Below are 27,423 nucleotides of genomic sequence, written 5' to 3' on the forward strand. Positions count from 1 at the left end.
ATATTAAATGTAAATAAGGTATATGTTATACATTATACAAAATTATATAATCTGGGACTAGATCTCTAAACTGGGAATTAAATCTTCTAATTGGCTGCATACAGTATTGATGGAAGATAATGAGATTCAGAAGTAGCAAAATCTGCAAATAAACTCTGCTGTCAAGCAAAGTTCAGTGATGCAAACAGAAGTTTTAGTTCTAGAATATATGGCATAAAACAAGAATATAATATTTTAAAAACTATGAACAATATAGTATAATTGTATTTTATGCAAGAAATTTTAGAATAAAAAATGTGGCTTAAATGGTACTTAGGTTTATATGATTGTATCTGAAAACATATTAGGTGTTTTCCTTTTCTAGAAAAAGCCAAAACATTTGACTGCTGTGACTACTCTCCTCAAGTATCAAGGCACAAATCTGCTTGTATTTTGGTGATTGAATAAGATCCCATTTCATCCGTGTCCTCAGTTCTCAAAGGGTATGCATGCTGTTTCACTCCCTGGGGCATAGATTCAGAAATCCATCTTCATCTCAGCAGCAAGGGTGGAATTTATCAAAGCCTATACAGACACTACAGCTATTAAAGCTTTCTTACCAAAGAGCAGATTCTAAGACAAACAGGAAGCAGTAAGCTCTATGAGGCCTTAGTCTCAGTGCAAGTATATGGTGGTTCTGGTGACTTTTAGGCTTTATGGCATTGGGTAACTATTCCGTGCCATTCATAATACTGTCTGAAGCCTCTGCAGTGCTAGTTATGGAAGTGCTCTGTACATTTAACCACCATGGATATGCTGCTGTTTGTTCTCCAAGACATTCAGGATTCTCTGCTATGGTGCACAAAGGAGGATCATCATGTTGGAGTCCCCTCCCTATCTCCCTTACCATCTGTACTGTTAATCAGATACCTCAGGAGTCAGTTCAGGTGCTGAATCCTTCAGGGCTACCTCTCAGGGTGGTTGTGAGTATAAAGATATTAACAACAATAATGGGGACCCCATAAGTGCAGAATATAGATAAGTTCTTCCCTGTAATCAAATCAAACCGTTCAAATGTGAGGGACAATACCGCGGTGTTGTGCCATAGCAGCTGTGAGGAAAGAGGCCAGTCTTGCCAGTTCCATTTCAGAAAGCTGTCATGCTCTGAGAGTGGTTAATCCATCATCAGATCACTTCAATGGCTTTGTGTTTACCTGAAAAAGACATCATTTTAGAAGATTCCTCAAGCAAGTACAACCATGTATATCTCAAGGAGTCAAGCCTGTATTACCTTTTCCACAAATAAGGCAGATCGTTGCTGCATTCTTTTGACACCAAGAAAAATGGGAGATGTTTCTGATTCTGTTTCAAGGAAACAGGAGCCAGCATTTTTGACAGACGTATTTTTTTTCCTGGACTTCAGCTAGGAGTTCCTTTATGTGTACTCTTGATACCACTGATTCTACAGGTTGTCCAAAAGGCATGGTCAGATTGTAATTGTTAGCCCCAGACTGGGTTTGGCAGTTGTGTTGAGCTCCTGGAGCTAAGAAGACCCACAAGCTGTGCATTCTTTTACACGGAATCTCTTGTCTCAGGATCAGGGGCGGGATTCTTCACTTAGATATGAAATTCCTCAGACTGACTGCTTGATTTTGAGATTGAGCACTATATTCTGTTGGAAGGCTTGGAAACCTGCTTGTTTAAGAGGAAGATGCTCTCCACTTGGGCTATTTAAAAAGAAGACCACTGATGGTCATCCATCCTTTTTCATTTTGAACTATTTTATTGCACTTAAACAACCAGAATGGCCTCTGGGGCTCAATCAGAATCCGTCCGGTTGCCATCTCTACTTTCTTCCCACCCACATATTGGAGCTCTCTCTGTCTTCACTCATCTTACAGTAACAATCGTTCTAAAAGGGTGTCAAGGTTCCTCCCCCACTCTGAACTCTAGGGTACAGATGTGGGGACCTGCATGAAAACCTCCTAAGCTTACTTTTACCAGCTTAGGTTAAAACTTCCCCAAGGTACAAATTAATTTTATCTTTTGTCCTTGGAATAACCACTGCCACCACCAAACTCTAACTGGGTTTACTGGGAAACGTAGTTTGGATACGTCTTTCCCCCCAAAATCCTCCCAACCCTTGCACCCCACTTCCTGGGAAAGGTTTGGTAAAAATCCTCACCAATTTGCATAGTTGACCACAGACCCAAACCCTTGGATCTGAGAACAATGAAAAAACATTCAGTTTTCTTACAAGAAGACTTTTAATAGAAATAGAAGTAAATAGGAGTAAAGGAATCACCCCTGTAAAATCAGGATGGTAGGTACCTTACAGGGTAATTAGATTCAAAACATAGAGAATCCCTCTAGGCAAAACCTTAAGTTACAAAAAAGACACACAGACAGAAATAGTCATTCTATTCAGCACAATTCTTTTCTCAGCCATTTAAAGAAATCATAATCTAACACATACCTAGCTAGATTACTTACTAAAAGTTCTAAGACTCCATTCCTGTTCTATCCCCGGCAAAGCAGCATACCAATAGACACAGACCCTTTTGTTTCTCTCCCTCCTCCCAGCTTTTGAAAGTATCTTGTCTCCTCATTGGTCATTTTGGTCAGGTGACAGCGAGGTTACATTTAGCTTCTTAACCCTCTACAGGTGAGAGGATTTTTCCTCTGGCCAGGAGGGATTTTAAAGGGGTTTACCCTTCCCTTTACATTTATGACAAAGGGTCCATATAGTCTATGTATTTCTAGTCATGCATGAATCATCGTTGTAATGGTAATTTGATCATGGTAATTTTACCATGCCTAAAAAAGGTCACTGTGGGTGAGAGAAGAAAATCTGAATCTTTGTCAGTCTGTGCAAATAGCATGGCTATAATATCTTGGCAACCTAGTGCGGTTTAGGCCCTGATGATTTATTACCTCTGTTCCCCCACCTGTCAGTAACCATCAAGTTTTCCCTGTGATGAACAAAAATAAGTAATTAAACATTCCTGTCATTAGGTCTTCTCATATGGTGGATAGCTGAGAGGGTATTGTTGTTTTTTGTTTGTTTTTTAAAACCAAGTAATAGACATCAAAATCAGCCTGAGGGTTGCTTAAAGAAACAAATAGTCACCACAATTTTCAGAAAATTAATTTCTCCCCAGACATATTTGTCCAAAGACAGTCCAGAAGCCAGAAGTCTGTTCTGTTCATGGATTCACAGAGGTCTGGGCATTATAGATTTATTTCTTATTGACTGAATTTAGTGTGTGTCTTTTCTTCTGAGAGTCGTCTGGAAGGTGGAAAAGGACAGAGTTCATGTTATCCTCATAGCTCAGGCCTGGGGCCCATAATTCTGATACTTAAGACTCCTACATTTAGTACTGGAACTTTCATTGATTCTATCTCAGGAACTGGTCAATTTATCTGTTTCCAGACTGTCTTTGTCTAGCAGCATGGGTTACTCCTGAGGGCATTCTGCACCAAAAAAATAAAAATTCTGTGCACAATGTTTTAAAATACTGCAAATTTTATTTGTCAAATAAATGTGGAGACTCCAGCATGGCATTGGGGCGCGCAGGCCACTGGCTGCACAAAGGTTGGAGATCTCTATGCAGCTCTCCCCCAGGGACATGGACTCAGTGGTGAGACTGCAACCAACCCTGACACAGCGCAAGGACTGGGCCTGCCCCAGAAACACTCCAGGGCTCTGCCCCTCTGTGCTAGGTGTACCAGATGTGGGCAGGAAGGCTCAGCAAGGCAGGATCCAAGTGTGGAGGGGCTTAAGTGTGGGGGATCCAGGTGTAGGTTGAGATGGTTCTGTGTGGAGCAATCTTGGTGCTGGTGGCTCAGTGCGGGATCCAGGTGCAGGGGGATCTAGATGCACAAGGGATTGTTGTGGGGGTTCTGGGTGCAATGGGAGTCTGCAGAGGGGGTCCAGGTGGAGGTTGTTGGGGTTCAGCAGGAGTGTTGTCTGGGTATGGGGAGGATAGAGCTCGGCAGGGGAGTCTGGGTGTGTGGGGGGGCTCAGTGGTGGGGTCCAGGTGCTGGGGGAGTGGGGCTTAGTATGGTGGGGATCCAAGTGCAGCTGGTTGGGGCTTGGTACAGTGGGGATCTGGGTGTGGGTGGCTCGTCAGGGTGGTCCAGGTGCAGGAGGAGTGAGGCTCATCACAGGGTTCTGGGTGCGGGAGAGGAGGTGAGACTCAACAGGAGGGTCTGGATATGACCGGGGTCGGGATTGGGAGGATGGGGGAGCAGCTCCCTGTATCGTGATCCCTCCCCATGCAGCTGAGGAGCAATAGTTGCAGGAAGTGGGGTGGCAGGGACGGGGAGGGAGAGAGTTTGAAGAGCTTCCTACAGCTGGGGAAGACATTTTGGGGTGGGATGCCATGCAGGGGAAGAGGAAGTCTCGTCCTCCTCAGCCCAGCTTGGACTAGCAGCTGAGCCTGACGTAGGGTAGAAGTCATCAGCTGGGTCTTCCCCAGACCTGCCCTGGGCACCTGAAACATACTGCTGGCGAGGGTCGCATGACTACTCTTGTGGCTTCCTTTTGCTTCCCCATCAGAGAGTCCTTTTTCTACAGGAAAGCAAAGAAATCTGTGGGGGACATAAATTCTGCTTATGTGCAGTGGCGCAGAATTCCCCCAGGAGTAATGGATATGTGCTAATACATAACAAATAAGGATGTAGCCTGAGAAAAATTTAATCTTCTACATTCTGCTCTGTTTAGATTCTGCAAAATATGGAAACACTGTGGGTACTGCATTTGAAAGATTCTATAAATGTTAAAACAACTTGTCTTAGTAGGAAGGATTATGTTCAGTGTGGTAGTGATTATTTATTTTATTTTAAACTCTTGGTATTGTGGCCCTGAATAATGCTTTTATCAAATAAAATCAACTTCAAAAAGGATGTAGTCCTTGATCTGGTTCTTACTGTTTGTTGATCTCTCACAATACCACAATACCAACTTCCCAGTGGCTTTTCTTTACTGTGAGTAATAACTAGAGAGCTCTACTGATCTGGGTTTTATATATATATATAATCTAAAGAGCTCTGTGTGATGGTGAACTGTGTTACACATCTGGTCAAGTCTCACTTTTAAAAAATGCTTACCGTCAAAGTTATTTAGAGAACACTGTTGCTGTTTTTCCCAAAGTAATTGGACAGTTCTACCCTAAAGCAAAAATAGCCTGATCCTAATAGCTACCAGTGTATAGAGAGATGAAATTTCAGAAGTGGATAGTTGCAAGCTAGTTTGATGCAGTAGTTTGTATTTTATGAAATGGCGCAAACTAACAGTTCTGTCCACACCCAAGTAACTTGAGCAGCTGCTTGTGCTCATATTCTGAGAGTCTTTGTGACTGTTTCTTATTCTGTGGGCATACTTCACCATCAATATGTCCTTCATACGACAGCTCAGGGCTGTCCTCTCTCTCATACTCTGCCCAATCTAGTTGGCAAGCATGCTCGGTGCCACAACCCCACTATTCTAGTTGATTACTCCATTATGGATCTCTGTGAAAGGAAGAGAAAGGAGCTATGAAGACAAAGGTCTCCCTCCTCAACAGTTTGGATGAGGGAAAGCTGAAAGTGTGGTTCTGAGGAAGAAGTAAGAGCCAGATCCATGCAATAGAGATGTGAGGGTCCATTCCATCATCCCCAGAAGTCAGAGGCAAAGATAGTGTTCTCTGGCCAAGTGTCCAACATATGTAATCTGGGATTGTAGAATACACCTCTCTCTCTCATATGCCTACAACCCCCTTCAACTGAAGGTTGTCAGAGTTATGTTACTTTTAAACCATCATGTGGACTCATCCCTCTCCTATGCCTTGTGCCATCTCTCCCATAAGAATTGGGGACCTTTTTTATGAATTAATACCCCCACTTCCACTCAAGCCCAAACAGATCTGCAAGTCTATTACAGAAAATTGATATTTTTAAAAATATTAAGCTATTGTGCTGTGCAAGAGTATTTTCTCTTGGATTAAGTTGTCCCACAATACAGCCAGTATCTGGCCTTCTGGGATTTGAATAGATACTTTTATAAAAGATATGATCTAAGAATTCTTTTGGGGAAGTTTATATGGCGTGTGCTATATAGAAGGTCAGACTAGATTATCACAGTGGTCCCTTCTGGCATTAGACTTGATGAATCTATAACTACTTCTGGAAAGAGCCCTACATTTATATGTGTAGTGACTTTTTAAGGTCCTACAGACTGTAAAACCTACCCACTAATCATGAGTGAAAACATTTTCCACCCCAAAAGTCTGCCTCTTATTATCTATATGCATTCAGTATTGGATGGATCAGAATGTTAGCTTTCATAGTCAAAATGTGTAATTGAAAAAAATATGTTTATAAGAACTACATGTGGTTGAAATTTAAAAATAGGTGTTTTTTTTCTCTTCCTGAAATAATTCCTAGGTTTTCTTCAAAGAAATTTTCCTATATATCTTGGAAACATCTACTAGCTCATTTGATCATAAATGGATGGTTATACAAACACTGACAAGGATATGTGCAGGTACTAACAATCCCTTGGTTTTGATTTTTAATTTTGTGTGCTAGATGAGTTGCAGGTGCAAATATCTTTTAAAATTTGATTTTTTATTCCTATTTCTACCTAAGTTTATCAATATTTCATTTCATTATTACAGATGCCCAGAGTGTAGTGGATATTTATGTAAACTATGACTGTGACTTAAATGCAGCAAACATATTTGAAAGACTGGTTAATGACCTTTCAAAAATTGCTCAAGGAAGGGGTAGCCAAGAACTTGGCATGACTAACGTTCAGGTAGGTATTCTGGCAAGTTTTATTAAGTTACAAGTTTGTAGGAATGATGCCTATAAAATATTTTAAATCTTTTCATTACACTAAAATGTTCTCTAACTTTTGAAATCTCTTCCAGGAGTTAAGCTTGAGAAAAAAAGGATTGGAATGTTTAGTATCAATCTTGAAGTGCATGGTAGAATGGAGTAAGGATCAATATGTTAATCCCAATTCTCAGACAACCCTTGGTAAGATATTTTGGAATATTTATGCTTTAGCACTTACTGAGTGGAGATGCTCAAGAGCATCACCATAGTTGCTCAAGTAACTAGGTAACCTGATCCATCAGGTTATTTGAATGGTGCTGTTCAGGTGTTTGGCAGTCATACCTAATATTCACAAAAATGCACAAGCTCTTGAGTTTCTAATACAGGCTTTTTGAAAATGTTTCCAGTTGTATAAGCACTTAAGCTAAATGTAACACGTCCTACTTAGCCACAATGATCTAATAAGCTTGCAGCACTTAAACACTATTTGTTGTATTAATACAAGAACCTGCACAAAGAAGTGAGCAATATGTCCCATTTGCTAAATTCCTTATGGAACTTTCAGTGCAAAAATTTGTTTTAAACCTAGCTGATCTTGAGTTATTTCAATTCCTAGACTACTAAAACATCAGAAGCTACTTAATTCTATTATATTACACACTTCTAATTAGAAAAACAGTTCTGTGTAGCTGTTTTATATAAAACTTACTCTGAGCTGAGACTTTCAATCTCCCCATATTTTTAAATAGTGAACTTCATGTTATTTTGATTAATACTAAATTAGGATAGTGATTGCTTTTTATGTTTTCTAACGTAAAGCCCAGTACTAATTGCCAGAGCCACAGATGATGAAATAATAATAGCCATAAACAATGCTCATTATTTTTATTACTATTTCTTATTTCTATGTGATACATGGGATAACAGAGGCTCTGAGAGGTGAAGGCCAGAATGTTCAAACTGAGTATCTAAAGACTGGCACCCAAAGTGGTCTGATTATCAGAGATGCTGAGCATCCAGGGCTCACACTGAAGTCAGTGGGAATACCAACTCCTTGACACTTCTGAAAACCAGGCAGTCTAAGCACAAAGTTTTGAAAATTTTGTCCAGTGTGGCTTGTTCCAGCCCAAAGAGGGGAATCAAACCTGAAAATCAGAAGGGAAATATTTACGATTAAAGTTCAGGAGTTCTTGCAAAAAGACCATTATCCCACATCCATGTCACTGCTTTTGGCAAGATAACTGACTCAATATTATATTAAGAAACACCACTTCTAATGTAAAACTTGATTTTCAAATACATTTTATACTGTGAGAAAGTCCTTTGATATACCCTAGGCACAGGTTTCTACTAAATAACAGTAAAGGGATAATTGAGGAAACGTATATCCGTAGTAACTTTATAAACCTTAATTTATTTTTCAGATTTTTTCTGAACTGTGATTTTGTAAGTTTTTGCAGTGTGTTTAACTTTTGAAAACAAGGCTTGGTTTCCTTTGTTTGCACTTTATAGGGCAAGAAAAACCCACAGAGCAGGAGAGCAATGAAACCAAACACCCAGAGACAATTAACAGATATGGAAGCTTAAATTCCCTGGACTCTACAGCCTCATCAGGAATTGGCAGTTACAGCACACAGATGTCTGGCACTGACAACCCAGAGCAGTTTGAGGTCCTAAAGCAACAGAAGGAAATAATAGAACAAGGAATAGATTTGTAAGTGTACTTTGTCACCCGTGGAATGGTGGATTCTCAGGCTCTCTTGGAACTCTGAGGACTCCTTTCTCCCCTCCCCCCACCCCCATTACTCCTTCCGTCATCCAAAAACCTCTGGATGTAGCAGATGTTCCTCTGATGGTAGAGCTCTAGATGCTGCTCCATTTGGAGGCTGCCAACAATGCTCTGTGTGTTAGCCTGTTTCTTCACAGCTAGAGAGGATGAGCATTCTGCCTCTCCCGCAATCCTGGCATAAAAGAAGGGGATCCAGACTTGGATAAAAAAGTATATTACATTCATACAATAAATAGACCAGTCAAAAGAATTGACTTACTTTTCATAATGCCTTATTTGACAAAAGTCTACATATTAGTTCCTTTAAAGGGAATTCTCTGCATGTTATTTCATAGCCCTGTTCTAATGTGAACTGGAGAATAGTTAAGACATTCACTAGAAATGGTTAGGAATTTTACGGTAGAATGGTTTTCTGATGGAAAAATTATTTTTGGTAAAATTAAAATTTTCCACCGGAAAATATTTCAATTTTCACAAGAAAATTTTTCCAAGTTCTGAGGCTCTACCACCCCATGACAGCCTGCCTGGCAGGTTCTTTGGCCTCCAGGCAACTCAAGGAGCTTCAAGCATTTAGAAAAGATCAAAATGAAGGGTTTTGATCTTTTTAACTAATTTTTGAAATTTCCATTCTGTGGGAAATTTCATCATTTCATTTCAGAATTTTTCAGAAATCCAGCCAGTTCGAATCTCTGGACTTGTGTAGACAATATTGCACCACATTAACATTCCATTGGTTGAAGAGAAGGAAGAAAATTTGTATTGCTCAATGAGTTGAGGACTTACATATATTGAGACCATCTTTAGAGGGAGCTGCTCAGTTCAGTACCGGCAATCATTAGCAAGAGAAAGTGGTTGTGAAAAACCAAAAGGCATCCCATGAGGATTGGTTCAGGGCAGATATTGAATCCTTACTGAAGCCTAACCCCTTCAATCTTTGCAGAAGAGACAAGGGAGTGGCCTGTCCCTGCTTTGTGTACATTTTGGACAATTTAGCAGAGGAAGAAAACTAAAATAACTTTGATTAGCAAATTAAAAAAAAGTATTATGATGTTACCTATGATATCAGTAAGTTGACTGTCTTATTTATCTGCGTAAGACTGTGTGTGTGTGTGTGTGAGAGAGAAATGTTTATTATAATTAATACCATATTGACATTGCTTATGCAGATTTAATAAGAAACCAAAAAGAGGAATACAGTACCTGCAAGAGCAAGGAATGCTTGGCACTACTCCTGAAGATATTGCCCAGTTCTTGCATCAAGAGGAAAGATTAGACTCGGTAAGGAAACTGATCTGGTAACTTTAGTTTTTTATATTTGTGCTTATGTTGCTACCTGTTTACACCAATTATAAATCTCATAGGCTTAGAATGCTCTAGAGTGTACTGTGCCTATACAAAGGAGTAAGGGGAAGAAGGAATCCTCACTTTATTTTTTGTGGCCTACTGGACCTTGGACCCAGGAATGTAGGGATAAGCGGGCATTGCATGCCCACTTACTACACCCTCTCCTAAAGAGACTGGGTGGGAAACAATAGGAAATGGCCAGTGCAGCTATGACAAGGGCTTTTTTGATAAGCTACTGCTATCTTTTGAATGCATGCATGCAACACATGGAGTGGAGCAAAATGGTGAATGAACAGAATGAAGAGGAGAAAAATGGTAAATAGAAGAGAGCACACCAAGAGGGCACTGTTCTGGTGTGTGTGGCTAAAATAAAAATATGCTATTTACAGAGCAGTAGAGAAACATCACAAATATTTTTTAAAGAACTGCTTTTGTTTGCATGTGAACAGAATATTTACTATGTGGGAATGTAGTGTAGCGTGCCACTCTTTCCAGTTCTCATCTGCTGCTAGCCCACCTTTTCCTTCCCTGTCTTCGGAAGCTCTGCAGCATTAAATATGAAGGACTTTCATTGGATATGATCTAATTAGTATCTGTGCAGATCGTTGTGCTGGGCTGACTTAGTCAATCAAGCCAGGAAAAATAACAGTACTTTAAACATAGATATTACCTGTTAGATGCAAGAAAAGATTCCTAATGCTATAAATAGATTTTATATATGCTGTGGCAGTGTTTGCATATACATAAATGCAGCATGTTGTTTTGGTATTCTACCTTCCTCTTCATTCTTATTTTAGACTCAGGTTGGAGAGTTCCTGGGAGACAATGATAAAATTAACAAAGAAGTCATGTATGCATATGTGGACCAACATGATTTTTCAGGAAAGGATTTTGTATCAGCTCTGCGCCTGTTTTTAGAGGGATTCCGTCTTCCAGGAGAGGCTCAGAAAATCGATCGGCTAATGGAGAAATTTGCTGCTAGATATTTAGAATGCAACCAAGGGTAAGCAGTACTTTCTAAACTGGGAGGAGAGGTAGATACGCTGGAGGGTAGGGATAGGATACAGAGGGACCTAGACAAATTAGAGGATTGGGCCAAAAGAAATCTGATGAGTTTCAACAAGGACAAGTGCAGAGTCCTGCACTTAGGACGGAAGAATCCCATGCACCACTACAGACTAGGGACCGAATGTCTTGGCAGCAGTTCTGCAGAAAAGGACGTAGGGGTTACAGTGGACGAGAAGCTGGATATGACTCAACAATGTGCCCTTGTTGCCAAGAAGGCCAATGGCCTTTTGGGATGTGTAAGTAGGGGCGTTGCCAGCAGATCGAGGGACGTGATCGTTCCCCTCTATTCGACACTGGTGAGGCCTCATCTAGAGTACTGTGTCCAGTTTTGGGTCCCACACTACAAGAAGGATGTGGAAAAATTGGAAAGAGTCCAGCAGAGGGCAACAAAAATGATTAGGGGACTGGAACACATGAGTTATGAGGAGAGGCTGAGGGAACTGGGGATGTTTATTCTGTGGAAGAGAAGAATGAGGGGGGATTTGATAACTGCTTTCAACTACCTGAAAGGGGGTTCCGAAGAGGATGGCTCTAGACTGTTCTCAGTGGTAGCAGATGACAGAAGAAGGAGTAATGGTCTCAAGTTGCAGTGGGGGAGATTTAGGTTGGATATTAGGAAAAACTTTTTCACTAGAGGGTGGTGAAGCCCTGGAATGCGTTACCTAGGGAGGTGGTGGAATCTCCTTCCTTAGAAGTTTTTAAGGTCAGGCTTGACAAAGCCCTGGCTGGGATGATTTAATTGGGGATCGGTCCTGCTTTGAGCAGGCGGTTGGACTAGATGACCTCCTGAGGTCCCTTCCAACCCTGATATTCTATGATTCTTATTTTAATGCTTTTGTGAAACTGAGTAATGAGTAAGAATTAGTAATATGTGGCTTCATTGTTTTTTCAGGCAAACCCTTTTTGCTAGTGCAGACACTGCATATGTCTTAGCTTACTCAATTATCATGTTAACGACAGATCTTCATAGCCCACAGGTATGTTGCTATAAAGAACTTTCTCATATGTCAGGTTTCTTGTAAACAACATTTCTTGTACTTTAAATGACTAGGTGCATGTCACAGAATTTCTAACACGAGAATATTCAACTTTTATGGCAATGTATTTATAATATTTTTGTGCTCTACTCTATACTAATGTACTACCTGAAGTCTAACATTAATAAGTCTGCTCCTTCTAAATAATACACACAATCTTTGTTTCTTTTGCTTCTGAAGTTTTCAGTTCAAGTCAGTTAGGCTATTTTTGCAGTGAGAGGTCACTTTCTTAACTTTAATTGAATTGAGTTATATCCACTGTTTTTTTTTTATTATTATACTACTGTCCTTAGTGACTGGTTTTACAATCAAAGGCAGAATTTTTGCAGATACTAACTACTCTTTTATCATAAATCTGCCCTGGTTCCATCCAGTTTGAAAACTGAAAGAGATTCGTGTAGCTTCACCATTTGGAAAAATTATGCTTAAAGACCCCAGTCAGTGCAGCTCCTTTATAAATGCAGTACTCACCACATTTGAAATTATTAGAGTATTTGGTACCACCTCTGATTTAACTTTGAAAAAATAATAAACTCTTAGATTAGATAGTTTAGCCTGTGTGCCAAAATAGTTGTGTTTTTATGCTTATTGACTAATTTGGATCTTGGCTTACTCCCTAGCGTATGTTCATCAGTATCATGTAATGCCACCATTTCATATAACTGAGAGGAGAGTCTTGTCTATGCTGGGGAAATGTTTAAAAAAAAAAAAGTCTTTTGGTTCAGCTGAAATAATGTTTAGCCCCTGTTGGAGTCATAGTGTAGACTCCTGCTGCAGGACCCATTTGACCATGTTTTCAGTTATGCTTGCTTTAAGCATGCTTGCTAAATTGGTGGTAAAACAGGTCCAGCTGTGGGAGTCTTAGCTGCTGTAGGGCTCCTACTGGTGGTAACACTGGTTCATCTGAACTGGTGGGATTCTTCTGTAAATTTTCTCTGGTTTCAACACATGCTGTATATCTAAGAGATGACTAAGAATAGAATGGTTACCACCGGGATGTTTCAGAATAAAACAGGATTATGGTACATTAACAGAGCATGAATAGGGAATAGTCTGCACTTGCCTGTGTATCAGTTTCGAGAATTGCTTTTTTGAGAGGACAAACTTTTTTTCAATTCACCAACAAATGGGAAAAGTTATCAGTTTGTTGGAAAAATGGATAGATTTCATTAGAGTTCATGAATCCTAGCATGATTTGTATGAACTTTAGGCCAGATTCTTAAACGGATTTAGGCTTTGCTCAGCTGAGCGAAGCAATGGCTAGCCCGAGGGCAACCCACTATGTGATGGAATTTTCAGCTTTGAGTTAGGTGACTCCACGTTGAATAGGTTCCCTATAAAGTGCCTGGGGATAGTTAAGTGCTTAAGAAAGGGATTTTCATAAGACAGCCAGCTGTGTGGGGAGCTGCCTAAGCTATCCAGGAATGAAATGCAGGGACAGGGGTGGGGAAAAGAAAGGGTCCTAAGGTGCCTAAAGCAGTGGTTTTCAGCCTGTGGCCCGCAGACTCTTGGGATCTGCAGACTGTCTAAAATTTCCAAAGGGGTCCGCACCTCCATTTGTAATTTTTTAGGAGTCTGACAATGTAAAAAGCCACTGGCCTAAAGGATATATCTATCTATACTGCAGTTAGACCCCTGCAGCTGACCCGGGCCAGCTGACTTGGGCTGTGGGACTGTTTAACTGCAGTGTACACATTTGGGCTAAGGCTAGAGCCTGGGCTCTAAGACCCTACAAGGTGGGAGGGTCCCAGAGCCCGAGCTCCACCTTGAGTCCAGCATCTACACTTCAGTTAAACAGCCCTTAAGCCTGAGACCTGCGAGTCAGGGTCAGCTGTATGTTTTTAATTACAGTGTAGACATACCCTCATTGGCTAACCTGCTGTACCTGCCTGATGGCCCAGAGATAAGCACCTCCCTCTGCTTGGCATCCACCAGTGGTGAACCCTCTTCTGGAATTAGGCACTGTGACAAAGTTCCTCCTCTTCTACCTTGGTGGGTCCTGTGCTTTTTGGCATATTTGTTCACTTCAGAGGTTCACGGCAGCCCTCAGTTTGGCCACTTCTGCTAGAGGCTCAAACCTGCCATACACTCAGCTAACCTCATCACTGGCCAGCCTGGGGGAAATGGAGAACAATCTCCACAGTCTCTGTTGTCCCACGTAGTGGGTCGGGGACAGGCCAGATCCCTTTCCAAATTAGACCTTCCCTTCTGGTGTTGGTCACAGACCAGGTCAACTCCTTCTGTGCCCAATCAGGAGTTGTGGGGGATGAAGGGAACCCGGACCCACCCTCTACACCGGGTTCCAGCCCAGGGCTCTATGGATAGCAGTTGTCTACGTCTCCTGTAACAGCTCTCTGACAGCTACGACTCCCTGGGCTACTTCCCCATGGCCTCACCCCAGGATCTTCCTCCTGAACCCTGATCACGCTTGTACTCCTCAGTCCTCCAGCAGCACACCGTCATGCCCCCCACTAACTGCTGGGAGGTCCTTTTTAAACCAGGTGTCCTGATCAGTCTGCCAGCCATAATTGGCTCCAGGTGTCTTAATTAGCTTGCCTGTCTTAATTGGTTCTAGCAGGTTCCTGATTGCTCTAGGGCAGCCCCTGCTCTGGTCTCTCAAGGAACAGAAAACTATTCATCCAGTGGCCAGTCTATTTGCCTTCTACCAGACTCCTGTACCCTACTGGTCTGGGTCTGTCACAGCACCTATTGCAAGTCAGCTGCTTAGGTAGTCCACCAGCAGCTGAAAGTCTCTCTCTCTCTCTGTCCTGCTTATGCTCATCCTATGTTTTCCTGTCTTTTGTGGATGTGCTGTGTATCCTCTGCCTGCCGGTAGCCTGCATCTAGCTCTCTTGCTGTGGGGTCTGACAGGTATCAGGTCTTAGACATGCTCAATATACGCCTACAGTATCAGGCCTAGAGTGACCATAGTTCCCTATGCTGAATATGGGACACCTGGTAAAATTACTCGTATTCAAGCGAGTTCAATGGCAGTCAGAACTGTGCAGTACCAGTGTTCAAATGAACATCCCCTGTGACTGGAAGCAGCTTGTCCCTTCCTGCCCGCACCGTGTTGAAAGGCAGCTAACACCTCCAGCTGGCCACCGACATAACCCTGACCAATCCAACTAGGGACTGGTTCTCCGCACAGTACTGGGAGTGGGACACACCCTGCCGGGGAGGATATGGAGGAGCAGTAGGGCTGAGGTTTGTGAAGGGGCAAAGCAGGGAGAGGACAGTGAGAGGGGGGAGCACATAGAGGGGCTGATGGGTGGGCAGCAGAGGAGACATGTAACTGGCCGCCACCTAGTGCCTGCCTGCACTCACCAGCCACCGCAGTGCACAGCCAGTGCTGGCCAGAAACGGGACAGGGGGCAGGGCCCTGCTGGCCGAGAGCCAGCACACAGCGAGGGGAGTGGCCGGCCCTGCCACCAGCCTTGCACACCCACCCCCATCGTTGGCCTCTGGACCCCCCACTCACCACTAGTGGGCAAGTGGCTAGCAATCGGGGATTGGGCCAGCAGCAGGACTCACGAGTGCTGATGGGGAGGAGAGACAGAAAACACAGTACAATTTGCCCGTTTTTAAAAAAAAAAAGCTGGACGCTTGCAGAAGAGCTTAAATATGGGACTGTCCCTTTAAAAACGAGACATCTGGTCACCCTAATCAGGCCCATTGGCAAGATAAGCATTCCCCTGCCTAGTTTAAAAATTCTGTTTTGGCGCCTCCAAGGCTTTGGTTTGAGCTAACTGTCCTAGCACCTCGTTACCCCCTGTGGGGTGGCAGCACTTAGACCATTTTGAAAATGCTGAGTGGCGGAAACTTAGCCATTTTGGGGGATTAGGTAACACCTGAGATGTGGCTTTGAAAATGTCAATGGTGATTATCTGGTGGGCTTAGGCACCTATCTGCCTGTTTAGGTGCCTAAATCATTTAAAAATCTTCCCCTTTGCCTCTGTCATTCATACTGTTTGCTTCTTTTTGGTTTCCAGGTAAAGAACAAAATGACCAAGGAGCAGTATATTAAGATGAACAGAGGTATCAATGACAGTAAGGATCTTCCTGAGGAGTATCTGTCAGCTATCTATAACGAAATAGCAGGGAAGAAGATATCTATGAAGGAAACAAAAGAACTAGTAATACCCACAAAATCCAGTAAACAAAGTAAGTACCAGCAGTGTGTCAGTCGTCACAGAATAAATGTTGGCTCTTTTATTTCATAATGTGGTCTCCTGGTGTTAGGAATGTGGTGTACTAAACTAACAACCTCTTGTTTGTTGTTGCTATGAATAGTTATTTGTTTAGCACTAGTAGTAATCTCAGTGCCATGCTATATACGCCTGAAGAACATACATATTAAGAGAAACATGCAGGAAAGGATGCACTACGAAATCTGAAATGGGGTTAAATTTGCTTTCGCTTTCTCTCTCTCTCTCTCTCTTTTTTTTTCTTCTTTCCTATCTTCTAAAAAGTGAACCTATGAGAATTAATTTTACAGGTTCTTACATATAGTACTAAATCATTCTTTCTGTAAACTTAGTATTTAAGAACTCTGGGCCCCAAAATTCCTACCCTCTTTAAATTTAATCTTTTTCTCACTTTCTTACTCTCTGCCCAAACCCATCAATTCCTTTCTTGTTGTCGAGACAACGTGTGTGAAGTAATATCTTTTATTGGACCAATTTCTGTTGGTGAGGGAGACGAGCTTTAGAGCTACACAGAGCTCTTCTTCAGGTCGTCATCTTTTTGGCTTCAGTTATGTCATCTTCTGCAGTAATTGAGTGACTATATTTATTACCTTCTGTCAGTCCCTTTAATTTTGAAAGTCTGTTGTGCTCCCTTGAAGTCTTATCTGTTAAATTAAACTGGGTTTATTCTGATTTTATCTTGCCTCAGAATTGATATTATTTAGTCCAGGTGTCATCTTTGTACCTCTACACAGCACTTTCTTGGCAGCATAGTTTTTGCTGATGTACAGTGATGAATACTGTATACAATATTCCACATGAGACCTTTACAATAAAGTAACAGTATCACTTTTTGTTTTGTATCCTGTCCATCACCTATAGCAATATCTTGTTTTAATGCAGTAATGGGGTTTTCCCCACAATAATGCCTCAAAATCTTGTTTTCATTATGGTTTATGATTGCTCGTTTAGCACACGTTCCCTAGATTGGTTCCTTCCTTAAATAATGTTAAAAAGCATTTAACTGTTGTTTGTCTTCTGGACTGTCATTTTAATGATCCAAATGTTCTTAAATCTGATGGTTCCTCATTGTGTGTGCATTCAGTTTTCATATTTTCTGCAAATGTGAAGATCCTGTTTTTATAAAGTTATCCAAATTTTTTCTGTATATGGTTTAATGAATGGTTCCAAAACTAGCCCCCCAGAACACTCTGCTCATAACTCCTTTCCAACGTCACAAGTCTCCATCTGTAGCTACCTCTTTTTTTCCCTGCTCTTCAGCTTGTTTCTGTCCAGCAGCTTATTTTACCTTTTTATAAAGCCATTAAACTCTGATGAATTAAATGTTCCCTGAAAATGTAAGTGTTTTATTTCTTTTTATTGTACTCTTTCTGGGTTGTCCCTCACTTTGAGATAGAGGCTTCAATACCAGCATGAAAAGGTGTTAAGGTACTTCGCCACATACGTTTGAGAAAGGGAAAAATATTTATTTTTCCACACTTAACCCTTCCCCATTGTGGTGGTAGTTTCATATAAAATCTCTGTCCACTTTGTGAAATTAATCCAACCCATGTACCTTGCTTGGTATTTCTTCTTAAAATAGATTGCTTCAATTCAGTCACAATCTTTCTTTGATTAATGATATAGATTATTTCCATATAGACTAAAATTAAGGTAAATTATCATTTAAAAAACAAAATTTCACTACTCACATACTTTTGTTATTAGTGTATTGATGTAACTTGACTTTATACTACAATGTAAACAAACAAGATTAATTCGCATCAACTTTTAGATTTCATCCGTTTCTAAATGTATCAGAATACAGCATTTAAATGATTACTGTCACAAAATTACTATTTTACTTACTTTCTGTGAGAAAGCCTTGACTGAAACACAAATGTAAAAGCAAAAAATGTGTTCATAGATGTTGCTAGTGAAAAGCAGAGACGACTTCTATATAACTTGGAAATGGAACAGATGGCTAAAACAGCAAAAGCCCTCATGGAAGCAGTGAGCCATGTTCAGGCACCTTTTACTAGTGCAACCCATTTGGAGCATGTGAGACCAATGTTCAAGGTGAGATTCTCATGTTCTGTATTGAAATTCTAGCTGGGTATATAATGTTAACTTGGAACACTGTGATTGCAAGGCATTGTTAGAAATACTGTGGGATTCCATATTATTTCAGTGGTAATGTTTTGAAAGACCGAACTTCCAGAAGAGTAATCTAAAGCTTATTGGACATTGTTTCACCTTGTAAAAGAATTAATCTGAATTGTTTAAAAAAAATTCACATTACTTAATCTATCCTGTAAGTGTAGAAGTGTTTAAATAACTTGAGGGGGTGCTACCTGCTTGAGTTTATAACCTTATCTTGGGCTTAACACCACAGTTTTAGAAATAGAGCCCAGATCGATATTACCAAACCAATAAGAAGCACCATTTAGTTATTTTACTGAAAGATTGTGCCTGTCAACCTCATGCTGCTTAGGAATGATTAGTCTTCATTTGCATAAGTAACTTCTTAATATCTATTTTAAAAGCTTCCTACCTGTCCTCTTCCTTTCTCCTCCTTTCTCTCTGCTCCCCCTCCTTTTCCATTCTTGTGTGTTCTGTTATATTAATTTTGATGGAATAAATGGGCCCTGAGAATCAAAGATATTAACATGGCTCTGTTACTGTACAACAATAATTTTAAACAAGGTTCAGGGTTCTGAATACAGAGCCTTCGGTCTGCTTAGTACCATGGTGCGCGCCGTTAAAAATCCTTTCAACCTTTTCGTAAAGATACAAAAACTAAAGAAAGGGCAGTTAAAGGATTAGAAATGTAAAGTATTAAATAAGACTTTTGTTTTAGCAGCGTCCCTTGTCTCTTTTACCTTTAGCTGGATAAAGGCTTTAGAAGGGGTGGGTGGGAAACACAACCCTGTTTGACAGTCTCTTAGATGGTTTTAAATATGGTAATAATTGTCCTTTCTGGGAAAAAGAGAAGAAGTTAGTTGAGATGGACCAGAACTCTTGTTGCTGCTCTTAAAATTTGATTCCGTTTCCTAGAAGACAAATCAAGACACAGACCCAACTAGGGAGAGAAAAGAACAGCAAAGATAGAAAATGCAGCTTCTGTCTTTGATGCTAATTTTTTTTTCAGCCTTGCTGCTAGAAAAACACAGGCATGGCACACAGTAGCCAATCTGAGAGCTGGCAAACTTATACTAGCATTGCGCTGTGTAGGGCATTGTTTTTAGCTGTCTTTTTGGTCTTACTGGAGTATTGCAAAATATACAGTCATGGCTGGCTAAGTTAGACACAGAAGGCAAAAGCAGAGGTGTAGGAAAGAGAAGGAAAAGGGTACATGGGTGGAGAGGAGTGACAGCAGAAACCAAAATCTCACATCCCAGGTGGTGGTCGGGATTTAGCCAAAGCCAGTGGAGATGGTATTGTCAACTAGTCTTTGGCCTGGTTTAGTCAGAACATCTTTCAAGATCAGGAGAACAAAGGCCCAGTGGTCTTACATTGAATCCTGTGGTCCCAGGAAACACTGGGGGTGGCAGCCATGACAATGAAGCGTACTTTTTCCAGTCCACCTGTTTCCCGGCCATCAAATGTCAGACAGCCTCTGCAGACAGTTTCCCCCTTAACGTTTCTTTTCTTTTAAGGACCCCCAAAAGGGAGTGATGGGTAAAATAATTCATCCTCTCATTATTTTGCCCACCAGTAAGGCCTATATGCAAAGGAGGAATTGAAGCCCTTTATCTACTCCAGCTAAAGCTGAAGAAAAGGGGTGTATTTTTAAAGTAAGTGTTTTTTTAATTTAAAAAGGAATTGCTCAAAAAGGGGGCAGGGGGGACATCCTCAAACAAGGAACAAAAAAGGTAGAAGAGGAATTGAGGAGAGTGTGCAGGGTAAAGGATAAAGAATGGATGAGAAACTGTAAACATTTGTTGAGAGAATATGGAAGGCAATAGAGTGCAGGGATTTGCATAGGAGGGAAATGACAATGCAATAGTCAGTCAGTAGCTGTTACACAATCCAGCTCTCTCGTTAAGAATTCCTCTTCATTCTGAGGGAGATTTAATTTGTTGTATGTAGTGTGTTGGCCAAAGGAAGTTCATTCTGACAAAACAGTCTATTGCTTTTAGTGGAATTATGAATTTGTGGGCTCTTGGGTATAGTGAAGAGGTGTGCCATAACTTAAAATATTTCCTTGCTTTTTAGTGTTTGCAATGGGGGGAGTAGGTTAGTGTTTAAGATGCATCTTTGCTAATGTGTGGTTCTGAATTGCTTGTCCTTACCTTGGTGTAGATCTAAGTAATCTTCTCTTTGCCCCACTTAAAAACTGGTTTTCAGATTAACAGCTCCCAGATTAAGAATATATATTCAAATGTGTCTCTGTCTATCATGGTAACACTGTCAAATGCAGAGCAGACCACCAGATGTATTTGGTAACTGAGAAGCGTACTCCCTGAGAAGGTGATTTACTCCTGAACCAACCTGGAGTAGGATTATCAGTTCAAACTCCTGCTGAAGTAGGAAGTACTTAGAGTTAATACTATAGGTTTCATTACACCTGGTATAAATGCTAATTATTCAACCACTTCCACGCTATTAATAATAATGCCCTTGATGCAACACTATATACCTCTGTGATCTTTGCTTCTGCCTGCACTTCAACAAACAGTGTCGGAACAAGGAGAAAGGAAGAAAGAGTATGTGAAGTTACTCAGAGCAGGGAGGGGTTGTTTTCCTCATCCCCAAGCACTGGAGCAGCACTCAGAACAACCTGTGTTGTCAGGGCTGCACTGTAGAATAGAAAGAGGAGAGAGCTGAGGCTCTTTGTAGGGCTGTGAGAGCAGGAAAAGCCCCAGCCCAAAGAGGAAAGAGACAAAAAGACAGGACAGAAAAATATGAACTCGGTGAAGAGGAAACTCTGCAGAGGAACTGCACTCAGGCCACAAGAGAACTAGAGCAAAAAGGCCCAGCTCTCATTGGAACAGGAAGGAAGCCACAGGAACGGAGGGAGAAAAATAAGGTAGTTTAAGGGCACAAAAGCAGCAGAAAAACAGGATTAAAACAAGGAGTTTGCAAAGAAAAGTTCATTTTTGAGGTAAATGGAGTCAGTATTTCCACTAACCCTTCTAGAAAGTCTTAATTTTGCTGAGAAGACATGGCTAAAATGAACAGGTCATTTTGAGCAGTTTCATGTTGCATCAGGGTTGTCAGTAACCATGATGAGTACCAAGTAAATGTCCTCATATGCCATGGAAGATGAGGCAGACAACATACTTATCAGAAGACTGTATGTAAAAAAACTGATAAAACAGAGGATGTTTCACTGGGAAGGCTGCACATCTCCCACAGAATATAAATGGCATCAGAGGGATGCTTGCGATGATGCAAAAATTTCAACCTAAAAAGCTCAAGAAGAAACACAAATTGAAAACCTGAGGAAACTCTGAGAGAAGACAGACAGGAAAAAGAGAACGGAAACATATGGAAGATGTGGTAGAACATCACAACATTCGTGCAAAGTGTGTCCAGCCTGAGAAGCAAAATACCATAAATGTCAGCAAAAGGGAAACTGTGAAGCATTAAGCAGGTCTTAAAAGCAGATACTTAGTAGACAATGCAAAAGAACCAGCGTAAGATGTCCACAACAGAAATTGTTACGGAGCTGCCATTGTCGGATTGTATGAATGCACAGAACGGTGAAGGAGCTTGGTATTTTGGTGAAAATGAAGACTTAACTCATTCTGCTAGCACAAGTTCATATTTAAAACCGTACACGGTAGCTGGCACAATGGATTAGTGTGTTTGGCTTTTCACATCTGGAGACATGGGTTCAAATGTCACTCTTGGTCACACCAACAAAAGAAACATTGGTGGTTTCATTCCAGCCTTCAGTAAGCAGTTATCCACATCACTTCACCACCACACATAGTCTGATGCTTTGATAGGGTGTGAAAATTATTACTGGTTTAGCTCAAAGAATTGTATTATTAAATTAAAACCTGACACATCTGGGAACTGGCTACCTTTCTGTCAATTTCGTGTTGCTATTGGGTGGTGTATTGAAGAGGTTTCTAGCCACTAAAGACAGGGCAGGGTGAGATATTTGTGAGGAGAAAGTCCCTCTTCACTGCAATTCAGCCTGAATGCCTCATACATCCCAGCTCCCCCACTGTCAGTTCCTGATCCCTCCACTGGACCAGGTAACATCAGGAAGCCAAACCTGGGAAAGGAGAAAAAGATATGGAGCCAGCAGTCATGTGCAGGCTCAGCAGTGCTGTGACATGAGTCAGGACAGAGACCGTAAGACTTCAGAATGAGTAGGGAGTTGCACACTCTGGCTTCGTCTACAGTACGCTCCACTGGTGGCGGTGTGTAATGTACATTTAGCTATGTGCTGCAGTGGAAAGCTCACTACGTCCACATTGTGGTGTGTAGCTACAAGTGTTAGGGAAAGGCTCCGGAAGCAAGGAGGCTGTGGGGAAAGGGTTCAGCATCTCCTCACTGCCAGGACCTTTTGTTGTGGTGAGGAAGGGCTCCAGGAGTGGGGAGCTTAACAAGTAAAGGTGCTTTCACAGGTCTCCAGGAACAAAGGACATTTAGTGTGATTAAGCAAATTCACTCAGATTTTAACACATCCAGAGAGGTACCATCATCTGGACAGGCTTGCATAAATTGGTTCAAATTGGATTCTTCAAAGGTAACAGACAAAGAAAGCTTTTTGATAAATACCCTGAATGAGGGCCTTTTTTTTGTGATTGCACAAATGGGCTGAATCTTCTGTCCAGGTTGTAGGGAGCAATCCTTAAGGAAGGGTTGGAACAAACCTGTCCTCACAATAGACAGACAGACACACCTGGAAGACCTTAGAGTTGAGGTGACCTCTGATAAGCTTTTCATGATGCATATAGGTTCCTTTGTTGTTTTTAATAGGTTGTCTCTGTAATGCTTTCATCTTGTGTATAAATAGGCTTGCTTAGAAAGATCTGTGTGGCAACTCATAACGGATGGCAATTATACTGTTTATATTGTCTGAGGCAAAAGCGAAGCACAGACGCTGGTTTGTCTACGGAGTCTGGCTTACTGGGAATAACACAGTGTAGGCAGGGAACAGTGCAGCCTGGATAAATGCCTGGCTGGAGGGAGATGTGGGTCTCCACCCAAAAGTGGTGACGGCTGAGGAGCCAGGAGCCTCGAGTTGGTGCCCTTGCTGGACCACAGAGTAGGAATACAGGTGCAGTTGCCTTGAACTGTGACAGACATTATTTATGGCTATGTGAATTTCGTAAGGATTTTTAAAAAACTTAAATTGATCCATCTAAGTTAAGGAATGTGAAGTCAGTCACATAGCATATGTAAAATAACAAACTTCCCATTTTTATCTATTCAGTTTTTTCAATTAAGATATCGACCCATTTTAATATAAAATTTCCCTTTCTTTACTTTGCAGAGAAGAATATCTGCAAAACCCATCTCTTTTTTTAAGGGAGAAAAACCCAAAGCTTTAATGTGAGCTTCCAGTGGATATATCTCTTCCTCTTTGAGTTTCTAATTACTAGACTCAGTTCCAAGACATTCATCCTTTTATCATTTCCAGTCATTAACTAATCGTAAGAACCAATAATATAGCTTAATGTTTAGAGCCAGCGATCGGAATCATAATTATTCTCTCAAAGTAGTGATTACAAAATAGTAAAGAATAAATATTTGCTTACTCCATCCTGACTTTCCTCATATCTAGGCTCTGTAAACATTCTCAAGTCTGTATGCATATCTTTTCCTGTTAATGAAGTAGTGAAACTTATAACCTAGTGATGTTATATATCATGGTAAAAATAAGTACAGATGAAATTCACCTTGTGTGCCACCACTTAAATCCTCAAAGTAGGAATTATGCTTCATAAGGGATGATTTTCATCCTAAATGAGCAAATGGTACATTTTAAAGAAATTATAGAAATTTACCATAATGTGGATCCAACTGTACGTGTAACACACCAAACAGCAAAATTGTAGTATGCAAACAGTGTCCCATTAAAAACACTCTTAACAACTTATAGTACTGCTGTCCACATAAACATTATGGAAAATCCCCGTGTGAAAAGAAAAGGAAAAAGATGTGTGCTAAAATAATAGAAATCTAATCTCCCCTTCTATCTGTTCAAAATTCAAACTGAAGTACTGAAAGTTATGTCACTGAAGGAATGTCGGGATCCCTTTCTCTGGAGAGGGGAAAAACTGTCTTTCCTACTATCTCCACCACTTGCACCTTGGTAGGAATGATTGTTGTATAGTTAGGTTTTTTTCATCGTATGAAAAACGCCAAATAGTAGTTAGCCATGCTGTTTAACTAATATAAAATCATTAATTTTATAATAATATGCTATAGATAGCTGGGTGGAGCTGCCTATCTTACTTCTCCTAACAAGTAAGGCACGCACTTGGATGAATATTTTCATGAGTAGCTTTTCAAGAACTCTACAGTTACCTTTTTTCAATCTGACTCTTAACAATTCTCTGAAATTGTGTGTGTAAGGATGGCACTTTTCAGCAAATTTGAATTGCTCCTTTCACTGTGCAATTAAGTTTTGGGGCTGTTGTCAGAACTTATATACAAATATATATATTTGTTTCTGATTATGCAAAGAATTATGTATGCATATGGAGAACTGTTATATAGATAGTATAAAAACAATATCCACTATATATAACTGACACACAGCTTCTCTCTTTTAGAACCCATAGCACATTTACAATAAAAAAAATGCTTTGGACAAGACTGCATTGTCACTAGAAAGTGTGTGTCTGTATTACACTGCAGTTGGTCCAAAATAATCTTCTCCTTACCTTATAACTGTACTATTACTCCTTTTCCCTATTTCCACTTCCCATTTCTTTTTAGTAGAAAGGCCACTCCGAAGTTGTTGTTGATTAAGCGTTTTGGTTTTTCATTTTTCAGCGAGATACAGTGATGTTTATACCTCTTTTTCTGTTGGAATAAAGTTTTCTCTTATTGAGATCGAATATTAAAAATTAATGTAATGTGTGTGGTTTTATTGTGTTCCAGTTGGCATGGACACCATTCCTAGCTGCATTCAGTGTGGGTCTACAAGACTGTGATGATACAGAAGTTGCTTCTCTTTGCTTGGAAGGCATACGATGTGCAATCAGGATTGCATGCATTTTCAGCATTCAGGTAATGTTAAATGTTAAGATTATATGAGAATATTTTGGTTTAGGTGCTATTAATGGAATCGTAGTACATTCACTAAATTCTTTACATTATTACCTGAAGATGTAAGTACTGCAATATCCAGTGACTTCCTTGTTCCGAAGTTATTACTGTACCTGGTTTTAATTGAGTGCATTGAGTTTATTTTAAATTCTAAATTGCTTCATCTGTTGTTTGTGAAACTATACATATTTCCATATATATAGGACTACAAAGAAGCGTTTTCAGATGAACAAACTTTTTGAATTTTCATCTTAAGCCTTGCCACAAGAGGTTCTGTTTCTTAACATGAATCTTTTTCAAATATATTATGTAGTTGAAAAGTAGTAGTTCGCTGAACCTTGGTGGAAAAATTGTGCTCAACTTTAGAGAGAGACCATAGCTATTCTGAGACTTGTGCAATTGGATATCATTTTAACTCTATGGCACTGGGAATGCCTTTCCAAATATAATGCACCTTGCATTAAATGGGATGTCAAGAATTCCAGACTCACTGGCTCTAGTGGATAATACTGATTAAACTTGGGAATAAGTTTCTTTTCTTTAAACTCACAGCTGTTGAACATAATATTCTGCCAGTATAGGGAAATGGCCAATAAATGTACTGATCTGCCATAATCTGTGAGTATATGTTGGTGGTTGGGATGAAGGCTGAATTCTTTTATGTTTGACACCACAATTTTAAATGAGTCCACTGAAAATAGAAAATAAACTTTTAATTATTAAAAATGTGATCCCTAAGCTAAACACATTTACACTATCATGCTGAAAATAGTAATCTCTCCCTTATAACTTTTTTGCCACTCAGTAATTGCCTTCTCAAACTAGTAATAGGTGTGTAGGAGTCTCTCTTAGCAGAAACCAAAGTCTTCCACTTTCAAAAGTATTATGGGCAGCAGTGAACTATCTTGCCATCAGAGAATAACACAGTGCAGCTGCAGTATGGTGTGATATATTTTCTTTTGAGAAAGTGTATTGGCAACATGGAAGGCAACCTGGTCAGCATAAATGTCCTTAAATTGTGAAAAGCAACTAATAGCCCATGAATAATTTACTGAAAGCAGCATCTCAGAATTTTCAGTATAGACTGAGGAACAGCTCCTTGGAATTGGCCACTGTCAAAAGATAGGGATTTGTCTTATTCACTTTGTAGGTTGCTCCTTGTCATTCAGGGCTTTCTACTTATTTTTCTGGATGATTGATCCTTAATCTCAAAGGAAAATTTATTGCTTTTTGCTGCTTTTCCCTCTTAAGTGAGGACCATGATATTACCTTCAGGTTCTGGAGAGTTCTGTATCTTGGTTGCCATTAAAATAATTATGGTCTCTAAGCCCTGATCTACACTGGGAGTGGGGAATCGATCTAAGTTATGCAACTTCAGCTACATGAATAACGTAGCTGAAGTCAACGTACTTAGATCGATTTACTGTGGTGTCTTCACCACGGTGAGTTGACTGCTGCTGCTCCCCCGCCAACTCCACTTGCACCTCTCATGGCGCTGGAGTATAGGAGTCAACTGGAGAGCACTCGGGGGTTGATTTATCTCGTCTAGACTAGACGCGATAAATCGATCCCCGCTGGATCAATCGCTGCACGCCGGGTAGCGAAGACATACCCTAAGATACTGTGGTTTAGACTAGAAAGTTCCTATTGTGCAAGATTCTGATTAGATCAAGTATTGTCCATTTTGGACACAAGACTATTTGGGGATGTAGGGATGGTTGGTAAATTTTCCTTATAAGAATTTTTGAGAACAAATATGTTGTCTGTCCCATGCTAAATTTTTCTCCCACCTTCCTGCTGGTGCTCTCATGTTGTGTGTCAGTCTTGTTGAAGAAATATAGATGAGTTATTACCCAAGATCACTTTCTAAGAACAGTCAGTATTTTATGCATCATGATAAAATCATAACATTGATAGCTGAAAGGGTCTCTCAGCTTTTATGGATTTTTCCTGA

The 27,423-nt window shown here is 40.5% G+C and overlaps 1 protein-coding gene across 2 annotated transcripts in view; it reads left to right on the forward strand.

Annotated features, from left to right (window-relative positions):
• Positions 1-27,423, forward strand: part of ARFGEF1 (ARF guanine nucleotide exchange factor 1) — a 183,909-nt gene that overhangs the window by 108,856 nt on the left and 47,630 nt on the right. For both annotated transcript variants that reach the window (XR_014710184.1, XM_084618769.1), the window contains exons 11-20: positions 6,406-6,505; positions 6,639-6,778; positions 6,894-7,002; positions 8,314-8,515; positions 9,757-9,868; positions 10,732-10,937; positions 11,895-11,979; positions 16,032-16,203; positions 18,154-18,305; positions 25,302-25,430. Coding sequence is in view for 1 of the 2 variants with exons in the window: in XM_084618769.1 (XP_084474895.1) it covers positions 6,406-6,505; positions 6,639-6,778; positions 6,894-7,002; positions 8,314-8,515; positions 9,757-9,868; positions 10,732-10,937; positions 11,895-11,979; positions 16,032-16,203; positions 18,154-18,305; positions 25,302-25,430 (1,407 nt within the window). In the remaining variant the exon portion in view is untranslated. The remainder of the gene's footprint in view (positions 1-6,405; positions 6,506-6,638; positions 6,779-6,893; positions 7,003-8,313; positions 8,516-9,756; positions 9,869-10,731; positions 10,938-11,894; positions 11,980-16,031; positions 16,204-18,153; positions 18,306-25,301; positions 25,431-27,423) is intronic.

This window comes from Lepidochelys olivacea (assembly GCF_965140295.1).
Source record: "Lepidochelys olivacea isolate rLepOli2 genome assembly, chromosome: 2".
NCBI classification, from domain to species: Eukaryota; Metazoa; Chordata; order Testudines; family Cheloniidae; genus Lepidochelys; species Lepidochelys olivacea.